This window comes from Ipomoea triloba, chromosome 7, assembly GCF_003576645.1.
Source record: "Ipomoea triloba cultivar NCNSP0323 chromosome 7, ASM357664v1".
Lineage (NCBI taxonomy): Eukaryota > Viridiplantae > Streptophyta > Magnoliopsida > Solanales > Convolvulaceae > Ipomoea > Ipomoea triloba.
Window position 1 is genome coordinate 7,233,035 of NC_044922.1, and position 11,185 is coordinate 7,244,219.

At 35.0% G+C, this 11,185-nt stretch overlaps 1 protein-coding gene across 2 annotated transcripts; it reads right to left on the reverse strand.

Annotated features, from left to right (window-relative positions):
- Positions 1–579: 579 nt before the first annotated feature.
- Positions 580–7,548, reverse strand: LOC116025581. Of its 2 annotated transcripts, none has more exons than XM_031266852.1 (3): positions 7,367–7,548; positions 1,347–1,568; positions 580–1,129 (listed from the first exon to the last, which is right to left on the reverse strand). In XM_031266852.1, exons 2-3 carry the CDS (start codon positions 1,527–1,529, stop codon positions 899–901), a joined length of 414 nt encoding a protein of 137 aa, XP_031122712.1. In that variant the 5' UTR covers positions 1,530–1,568; positions 7,367–7,548; the 3' UTR covers positions 580–898. The 2 variants fall into 2 exon arrangements, with proteins under 2 accessions (XP_031122712.1, XP_031122711.1); XM_031266851.1 differs by having other exon boundaries at positions 7,363–7,548.
- Positions 7,549–11,185: the final 3,637 nt, after the last annotated feature.

An 11,185-nucleotide genomic window follows, 5' to 3' on the forward strand; every position in this document is an offset into this window, starting at 1 on the left:
GTCACAGTTCCAAGGTTACACAAACCAGAACCGGAACCTTATATAAAGGTTCGGGTTCCGGTTCAACCGGAATTTTTTATTTTTTTTTAGTATATATAATTATATATAATATGTTTTGTTATTATAAAAAACATATTATAATTTTTTTTTTTTTATTTTGGCTACTGCCTACTGACAGTAGCTAAATATAATTTATATATATATATATATATATATATATATATATATATATATATATATATATATATATATAGCTACTGCAAGTAGCTAAATGCCTAAATATAAGATTTTTTTTAAAATTATTTTACGGTTTCGGTTCCGGTACCGGTTGTTGGGCTGGAGAAGGTTTAGAAGAAAACAAAAAAAAAATTAAAATAAAAATAAAATAAAAAAGAAGAAAATAATAAAAAAGTCCAAGTCAGCATAGATTACATATAACTTGTAGGTAACCTGTAAAAATTATTAGATGAACAAAAATTAATGGTTTGTGTATCGAAATAGACCTTATAAAAGTTCAAGGTAATAATCCAATATAGTTCATGGTGCGGAATGACACTTTAGCAAAAATTTAATAATTAATTAAGAAGCCAAATATCGTGATATTTTGAGAACATACAATCCATTCTCAAACTCAAGGATATACGCATTGATCTTGCAGAGTGCTATGAAGCAAAATATCAAGATCTCAAACTTTTCTTATTCTAAAAAACTGGGCAAAATCCATTCTAATTTGTGTGTACTGCAAATTGTCACATTCAAATCTTCTTATGTCATGTATCCTTGCCTCAATTCTACTGCAACCTTAAATCATAAACTAAAATGCCCCAAGTACAAGTGCATGCAGAAAGGGAGACCTGGATTCAGAAAACAAAAGAAGCGTACACGCTAAACAGCCATTTTACATTTCATCGGCTGTGTCGGAGTCTTCATCGTCCTCTTTATCATCACCCATAACTTGATACACTTTGATAGATAACTTAGAATCTTTTTCTCCAAAATATTCCAACCCGGGCTTGATGTCTCGGTGCTTGACCAACAGCCAGCGGAGCAAACGGTCTTCCTTGTTGAGGTAATGCAGCTCACTGTTGAAGCTAGGAGGTGTCATCATTGTCATTTGCATCAGTGTCCCCTGAAATACAATACAGGCACCGAGTATGTTAGAGAAACTCATAAATTGTAATATAGTATAAAATGCTCAAGTATGGATAGATAGAAAGAAAACATGTCTTTCCGACTTAAAAAGCTTACTCTGCTGGTCACTTGCTTCCATTGAGATTACTTTCAGTCTTTTCTTTTCATTTTTAAAAACTTGTTAAAAAGGTTTTCAAATAAAAATAAAAACAAACCTGATAATATCTGCCATCGAGTTTCTTAATACCATAGCCCAGCTGAACAGTTCCAAAAGATTTTACATCTGTGAGTACTCCATTTCTAGTGTAAACATGCTTCCCCACCTTAGCAACCAAGTCGATCAACGCCTCCTGCACTATATTGGGTTTCAACAAAAGCATGCAGTCATAAAGAGGCATCTTGGTGCTCCTCTTCTTCAGTCAAAAACCCTTCTCAACCTATTTCAAGCACTACCAGACTTCAGAGATTCAAACATACAGAGAATGCAAGTAATAGCAAAACATTTAAAGCTTAAAGGCACAAGCAAGTATAGGGAAACACTACCAGACTTTCAGTAAATGTATTTTCCTAACATTTAAAGGTTGAGAAACGCAATCATTGAATCAAATAAATACAACTAATACTACAAATCACACCAAATCAAGTAAGCATAAGTGCATAACTAAATATAGTCTTAAAAAATACCATTCCAGTACAAGGATTTGTCTAAATGTGTCCACAGGCAAAATGCACTTTCAATTACAAAATCTTATTCACCTATCCACCATAATGCAAACAAAAATTGCATCAATATTCAATAGTGTCCTACTAACTAATTTTATATCAGTTTAGTTCATACATCCTATCCTGCTCCAGACATCCACAAGAAAAACACGAAACAATAAAATATTCATAACAGGAAATTCCAAGAAGCTTTAGTTTATATTTATAATTTTTTTAAAATAATCCCAACTTTGTTTATAGCAACCATACAGAAATGCTAAATCAAAAATCATAACAAATTGACCTCAAGCATTTCTCCCCACATAAATTGCACCATGCACTCCCAACTATTATAATACACACCATTATACTTTGAAATAACTTTGGCAGAATCATACGACAACCAAATAATCTTGTTTTGTAACTTTACATGACTATTATACACTTAAAAGTAAAACTAAAAAGCCAACGGAAAGGAAGAACTCATTTGAAGTGGATGTAAGTCAGATTCATCTGAAATCCAGAATTTCTAAATCTATACAATCACACTTGGTAAATTTTGAACTCGATTAATTAAACAACCAAATTTTATAATTTCTCAAACCATTAACCAAACTGAAATTTGTATCTTCAACTCTAACCAACCTGAAATTTATAAGCTAATGAAATGAGTTAACTGAATTTAGCAGCATAATTAACAGGCTACAAATGAGCCATTTCCAACAAAAATGTTAGCACCCATAAAATTCACATAACAATAACACCTAAGAATACAAGCATCCATAACCACACAATGGGAACTGTTTCATATTTTTTATTTTAGAAGGTATTGTTTCACCTCAAGTCTACTAAAAACTAGTTTATACTGAATATTTTGAGGTTTATATATAGCATGTAGGGGTGGGGATTTCGGTATTCGGTTCGGTTTTTCGGTTTTAAAAAAACGATACCATTCGGTTTAACATTATAGTTCGGTTCGGTTTCATATTGGTTTGAAAAAGTTCGATTTCGGTTCAGAATTAGTTCGGTTCGGTTTAAGAACCTCAATTCTCAACATTTCCTAATGAAGACAACCATTCATGTAAGATTTATATCACTCAAAGGTTTTTCTGGTTTACCAGACTAATGTGGGATGCTTAATTACCCATGTCTGGTTATCAGACTCATCCCACCACTCCCTGACCCATGCATCTTCCTTTATTTGGCTACCACCCATTATTAGTCTTCCCTAAAGCCACACCTCCTTATGGAGCACTTGTAAGTTGTAATGTTATCAAGTTTCTTAAATTTGAACTTTATCCCCATCCTTAATCACTCATATGAAATATAGGATTGTTGATTCAATCCTTAATCCCCCGAAAAAAACAAAGAAACAAGCACTGGATTATTATTTCCATCTCACATAATCTAGAGCTCAAAATCCCTACCCCAAGCCCTAATTCGAGCCATAAGAGAAGTAAACCAATATCATATATGCAGCATAAAAATATATTTTTCTATTCTAAGTAAATTAAACACTAAGTTTCAGAGTTGGTAGAGAAACCAAAGCAGAAGCAAGATGCACCAACTGGAATAATTTTACCTGTCAAATTTAAGAACCTTCTAATAGGAAAATCTCCTCAGAACTAGAGTCCTAAAATTACAAGCATTTAGATTTATATTCACCTAAATCCCCTTTCCTTTTCAGCCACAAAGTATTCGAAATGCAAACCCTTCTCCAACACAGCAGGGGAACAGAAAAGGTAGAATTTTTCAGAACCCTTTAGTTCCAATTGCAGAAAACATGGCATTTCTTTGCCCTTTCGAAATAAAGAGCATATCTCAAAGTGTAAAATTGAATCTCACCCATTCCGAAGAGAAAAATCCAAGAAAATGAAGCAATTGAAATGGAAATCAGGACAAAAAGATAAGAAATTAAAGCGAGAATAGCAATATTAAAAATCGAAGTAAATACTATAACAGAAAGAAACATTGTCCAGTAAATCGAAGTAAATTAAAACCCAGCGTTGGTTTCGGTCTGTTACCGAAAACAGAAAGAATAACAAATAATTTGATACACACCCAAAAGAATGGATAGTTTACTCAAAAAAAGGAATGATGAAAATCAGGCAAATCAGAATACATAAGGAAAGGCTTAATGCAAGGGATTTGACAAGAATAAAATCAAAGGCACAATCATATCAACAATATCTCNCTTTTCCATAATTATTTATTTCCTAGCACTATAAATTAGAACCTCTAGATGAGAGTAAATCATCCATCTTTATCCTTAGTCTTTAAGCTTTAGAAGCTAGGCAAGAGCCTAAAACTCTTGTTGGAGAAAGTCTTGTGACTTCCTGTTTCTCTTCTATTTTTTTTTAATTTCCAGTCAATAAAATTAGGTCCTTATTCTTTTCTCTAACAAATCCGACAGGGAAGTCGCAAGATTTTCCCCAACAAGAGTTTTAGGCTCTTGCCCAGCTTCTAAAGCTTAAAGACTAAGGATAAAGATGGATGATTTAGCTTCTAAAGCTTAAAGACTAAGGATAAAGATGGATGATTTAGCTTCTAAAGCTTAAAGACTAAGGATAAAGATGGATGATTTACTCTCATCTAGAGGTTCTAATTTATAGTGCTAGGAAATAAATAATTATGGAAAAGAGATATTGTTGATATGATTGTGCCTTTGATTTTATTCTTGTCAAATCCCTTGCATTAAGCCTTTCCTTATGTATTCTGATTTGCCTGATTTTCATCATTCCTTTTTCTGAGTAAACTATCCATTCTATTGGGTGTGTATCATTGCCACCCACCAAAGAAACAGCCTTGTCCCCAAGGCTATAGTGGAAAGACTGCCTTATGTTGTCCCGTGTCAATTTGGTCAATTGGAAAGACTGCCTTATGTTGTCCCGTGTCAATTTGGTCAATTACACCAGGCTCATTGCGTTGTCCCGTGTCAATTTGGTCAATTACACCAGGCTCATTGCTTGTTTCATCCTCATCATCCTCTGCTGCAATTAGAGCTTGCAAGGATTTATTCGGCCATACATGAAGTGGATTGTAAGGTTGCTGACAACGGAAACAAAGTACTTTGGCGCGCATGTCCCTGGAAAGACTGCCTTATGTTGTCCCGTGTCAATTTGGTCAATTGGAAAGACTGCCTTATGTTGTCCCGTGTCAATTTGGTCAATTACACCAGGCTCATTGCGTTGTCCCGTGTCAATTTGGTCAATTACACCAGGCTCATTGCTTGTTTCATCCTCATCATCCTCTGCTGCAATTAGAGCTTGCAAGGATTTATTCGGGCATACATGAAGTGGATTGTAAGGTTGCTGACAACAGAAACAAAGTACTTTGGCGCGCATGTCCAGGTACTCTTTGTTAGAGTAATGTCGTGCCGGAGCTCGTGACGTTGACGTGCCGGAATTGCATACTGAAGACTACGTAGCAGGAGACGCAGATTGTGTTTGGGAAGAGAAGGAGGATGTTTGATTGCTACCAAAGAATTGAGACTGGGTTGGAATGGGTTTGGACTGTGAAATTTTTGAAAAAGAATTGGTTTGGTAATTCTTCCCAAGCCCGTTAGACCAAGTAAACCCATTATGTGAAGGAATTATCTGGAGCGCTGCATTTTCGTCTTGCAGATTGCATCCAAGGAGCCGACCTGTGGAGAGAAATTCAATTTCTCATTCTGCAGAGCGAGCGACACGCATAGCGGTTCGGAGGTCTGTCACATCATTCAGTCGGAGCCGCACTCGAATGGCAGGTTTCAAGCCATTAGGAAAAAGTCCCAGTTGAATATGAGTCGCAAGTCCCATAGTTTGGGCAATCCAAGTACGAAACCTAGCGATGTACTCATCAACCATTCCCATCTGGCTAAGAGCCGCAAGCTGCTCGAACAGTGGACCAGGTAGGTCTTCACCAAACTCTTCTAACAGGTCATGAGTAAACTGAGACCATGTTAGAGTAGGATTTTGCTGTTGTAGCCACCGGAGCCAATGTAGAGCCAGTCCTTGCATACTGAAACCTTCAGATCCTCCCGGGTGTGATGTATGGCGAAGTATTGCTCAACTCTGGCCAACCATCCAATCGGGTCTACACCATCAAAGGTAGGAAGTTCCAGTCTACCTGAAATATAGGGTTGTCTGGTTGAGACCGGCATTCGGATCGGCATTCGGATGGCGGATTGGAATCCACTCTTGAAACTGATAGGGGAGTTGAATATTCTGTTGGGACTGCTATTGATGATGCATTGGCATCGCCGTGCCCTTTGCTTTGGAGGGAGAGAGTGATGAAGTCAGAAATCTTAGTCATGGAAGTTTCCATGGCTGCAAATCGATCGTTCAAAGTGGCTAATTCAGCACGGATCACATCTTGGTTCGTCTGTAATGTCTCATGGTTCTTCTCTAACGTCTCCATTCGATTCTCCATCCTTGTGTTCGTCATTCAGCGGCAGGTCAAACCCTTTGTTAGAGAAAAGAACAAGGACCTAATTTTATTGACGGGAAATTAAAAAACAAAAAAAGAGAAACAGGATGTCACAAGACTTTCCCTAACAAGAGTTTTAGGCTCTTGCCCCACAAGAATTTTAGGCTCTTGCCCAGCTTCTAAAGCTTAAAGACTAAGGAGAAAGATGGATGATTTACTCTCATCTAGAGGTTCTAATTTATAGTGCTAGGAAATAAATAATTATGGAAAAGGAGATATTGTTGATATGATTGTGCCTTTGATTTTATTCTTGTCAAATCCCTTGCATTAAGCCTTTCCTTACGTATTCTGATTTGCCTGATTTTCATCATTCCTTTTTCTGAGCAAACTATCCATTCTTTTGGGTGTGTATCATAATTCCACAACTAATAATTAAAAATTCTAAATTGCACTACTACGTAATTCCAAATCTGAAGGAAATAAGTAGAAAAATGTTTTAAACCCAGTATCTAGTACGTTAGGAATTAATCTAATTCCTAACGTTGATTCATATAATAAAGATTATGGTAAAGGTTGTCATTTCATAAGGGCTCACGATGATGATTAGTGATGTATAAAGGCTGGGTGAAATTCCCTCCCTCATTCTGTTAAAATATACTAAATGATGAAAACAACACTCAAGAAGTTTGGGAAGCAAATACTCAATAAGAAATAGAAGACAAAAAGCCATTTTGTCCTATTTGGTTTTTGTCAAAGGAATCATTTTCCTTTCCTTGTTTTAAGGCTAAAAGGAAGAAAGTAGGGTGGCCTATTGTTTTTGTTTCTTTCCCACTTGTCTGCATGCATTAATAGGAAACCAATTTTTTTGCTTGGAGTAGACTCTCCTTTTCTTTTTCGGCAGAAAGACAACAAAGAAACCTATTCTGCTTTCCTTCATATTTTCGACAGAAAGAAAGGAAACACCATTATTGTTTGGTTGTTTGGTTTTTCATTACACTGGTTGCTTCCATAAACTCTTGAGTTTAAAGGTTTTCCACCAATAAATTCTGGATTCAATATATATACATGGATAATTTCTGGAAAATTTATAAGTGATTTTCAAAATAAATGAACCGAATATACCTACTGCTTGGATTCAACAACTCCGGCGAACTTCGATGGGCGGTAACGGCGGAGCAACGCCGGCTGGGACCGGCGGTAGCGCTGGCCGGCGGCTCTCCGAGTCTCTCTCTCCCTCTCCGCGTTTCTCCCTCTCTCTCCCTATTTTGGCTGCTGCGTGTGTGTGTTGGACTGTTGGCTGCAGATGAATAATGATGGCAGCTATGTTTATTGCTCAATTAAAGATGGTGAACATGATATATGTTGTGTTTTGGGCTTGGGCCAGGTCTGGCCCAATTCGGCCAGACCTGGGCCTATCAAAAAATTGTTTGCGCTTTATTTAGTTGGGCTCAATCATGGTGTTCACTATTTAAATAATTGATTGTTTTGATGGGCCTGGGCTGGCCAAATTCGGTCAACAAAATAAAACAAATTAAATTTGGTTTATTTAAAGCATTATGGACTTGCTATAAATTTTAGACTTATTTAATTTGGTCTTAAGGGTGTGTTTGGAAACCCGGAAAATGATTTCTGGAAATCATTTTCCGGGTTTTTGGTGTTTGGGAAGGAGGGGAAAAATAGAGTCAATGGAAATGAATTTCTTGGCCAATGGAAAATAAGCCCAATTTTATGGAAAATGACTTCCCCTTTTTTTTGGGGAAGTCATTTTCCAGAAGTTTGCTTCTTCCTTCTCCTTTCCTTCTTCCATCTCCTTAGGCCTCCTAAATGCTTTAACTTCTTCCTCTTCATCCCATCTTCTTGACATCTTCAACTTTTTCTTTTTGTTTTTAAGTTATAATTTATTTTTTTATTATGAGATAGATATTATGAGTTTTTTTTTTTTTTTGACATCTGAAACCAGTCGACCACTTTTATGTATTTATTTTTTATTTTTTTTATGAGATAGATATTATTTTGTTGTGATTTTTTTTGTGATTATTTTATTTTTTGGATTGTATATTTTTTATAAATGTTGTTACATTTAAAAAAATTAATTAAAATATTCAATTATATAATTCTGTTCATTTTCCTACCCATTTTCTGGAAAATGAGCCAAACACACCAACACAGTTTTCTGTTCTGCAACCAAACACAAGAAAGAAAAATATTTTCTGGAAAATGACTCATTTTCCAGAAATCATTTTCCTGCTTTCCAAACACACCCTAAATATCTAAAGAATCAATTATGGCTGGAGATTAGATTCACTTTTAATTTATATGTTATAAGGGTAATTTACATAAATGATTTTTAGCATAAGGCGAGTGCTTTAGTCACCAAAGTGGCCCACTCACGATAATAGCTAAACAATCATTTATGTTTATGTTTATAACATAAATTAAAGTTTATTCACATAAATGATTTATTAGCATAAGGCGAGTGCGTTAGTCACCAAAGTAGCTCACTCACGGTAATAGCTAAATAATCATTTATGTTTATGTTTATAATATAAATTGAGGTTTATTCGCATAAATGATTTTTTAGCATAAGACGAGTGCGTTAGTTGCCAAAGCGGCCCACTCAAAGTGGTAGCTAAATAATCATTTATGTTTATATTTACAACGACATATAAATTAAGGTTTATTTACATAAATGCATTATTAGCATAAGGCGAGTGCGTTAGTCGCCAAAGCGGCCTACTCAAGGTAATAGCTAAATAATTATTTATGTTTACAAATGTTTATCATACACAGATATTTGCATCATTGAATGGCACTAAAAGATTGATGAACATTTGTGATCATTAACACATGGTTCTAGCGGTTACCCAAAGATGGATCAGACATGTGATTAATGACAATTTAGGAGATTGTGATTCTTGTTTTGTTAATATATAGCATATGTCCAAAGATGTCCTGTATATTAAATCTAAACTTGATGAGGTAGTCTCATTTAAGTACATATGTAAATGATACATGTCGGTAATTGACATTGTATTTAAATTTGACCTAAAGGCAGATTTAAATGCAACCTTAAAGTTTATAAATTATAGTCTGAATAAGTTGTTATAACTCAAAGCAATGTGAGATAAAAGTTTGTAGTAAACACTAAGGTACCACACTACTATGATAAAGGCATTAACTTTGACAGGCATAATTATGATGATTAGATCGAGTACGTTAAGTTTAATGCTGGCATGCATGTGCTTGAGTCCATTCTTCTTTAGGATAAGTCCTTTGAACCTACTGCCACTAGCTCATAACAAGAAGTTGTGGGAAACATGGGAGAAGTCGAATCAGTGGCTGCTTAGCTTTATTAAGATGAGCATTGTATCGAGTATTAAACTTTCCATGCCTAGAACAGAAAATGTAAGGGAATTCATGGTTGAAATAAATAGTAATAGCAACAAATCCAAGAGTATAAGAAGGGCAAGTTTCTTGTTAAGGTGCGAGGTGATGTTCAGAAATTATTGAAATGCTATTTCTGTAACAAACCTGGGCACAAGAAGACTGAATGCTTGAAGAGGAAAGCTTGGATGGAAAAGGAAGGTATACATTCAATTTTAGTATGCTTTGAATCTAGTCTTATTAAGGTTTCTTCTAATACTTGATGGTTAGGCACGGGTGCTACAACTCATGTCTCTAACATTTTACAAGGTTTTATGTTGTTTCAACATCAAGGTTGGACATGTTAGGTTTCAACTTTAAGATGGGAAACAAATCTTTTGTATCAACAAAAGACCTTTTGTGGCTCTAGTATTTTTGTTGGATACTCTATACTGTTTCAATCTAAATGTTGATTTAATAAATTCCTTGCTTAATGTTATGAATGATGTTTGTATTAAAAGGAGTGCACCAAAAGAATCTTAAGCTAACTTGTGGCATAAAAGTTAAGTCATGTATCCAAAGAAATGATATTGAGACTTATTAAGGTTGAAATCCTACCTCAATTGGATTCCACTGAGTGGGATGATGCATGTGTCGATTGCATAAAGGAAAAGCAAGTCATACATGTATCAAAACAATCAACCACAAGAAGCTCAAGAATACTTTATTTGATACATATAGATATATGTGGTTATTTTGATGTTCCGTCTTGGGGCGGTGAGAAATACTTTATTACCTTTATTGATGATTATTCTAGGTACTATTACATCTATTTACTGCAAGAAAATCTCAATTTGTGAATGTCTTAGAGATATTCATTTTTTTTTATATTCATATTTAAAGTTGAGAAGTAGCTAAATAGAAATGTAAAGACAATTAGATCAAATAGAGGTGGTGAGTATTATGGGAAAACATCAAATGTTGGGCAAATTCCCAACCCATTTAAGAAATTCCCCGAATCTAAGGGCATTTGTGCGCACCGCACACAATGCCAATCACACCACAACAAAATGTTGTGGTAGAAGGGCGAAATGGTACTTTAATAAAAACGGTTAGGAGTATGGTTAATAATTGTACATTGCATGTTTCATTGTGGATGTATGCATTAATGATAACAACATACTTACTCAATAGGGTTCCTAGTAAGGTTGTTTCTAAAACACCTTATGAATTGTGCTCAAGAAGGAAACCTAGTTGTAGGCATCTTCACGTTTGGAGTTGTCAAGCCGAAGTGAGGATGCATAAACCACACGAAAATAAATTGGATTCCATAACCATTAATGGTTATTTCTTTGGATATCTAGAAAGGTTTAAAGGGTACATGTTTATTTTCCTAATCAAGTTGATCATACTCTTAGATATCGATTTAGCTTTTGATTTTGTTATAGTTAATGTTGATTACTTATTTGTGCACAATTTATAAGTGATAACATTGGGTATTGTTTAAGACATAAGTAATAAGATACTTTCGGATTTTACCTTATTATTATGGTTCAAATTCTTATTATCTGTTATACATGGA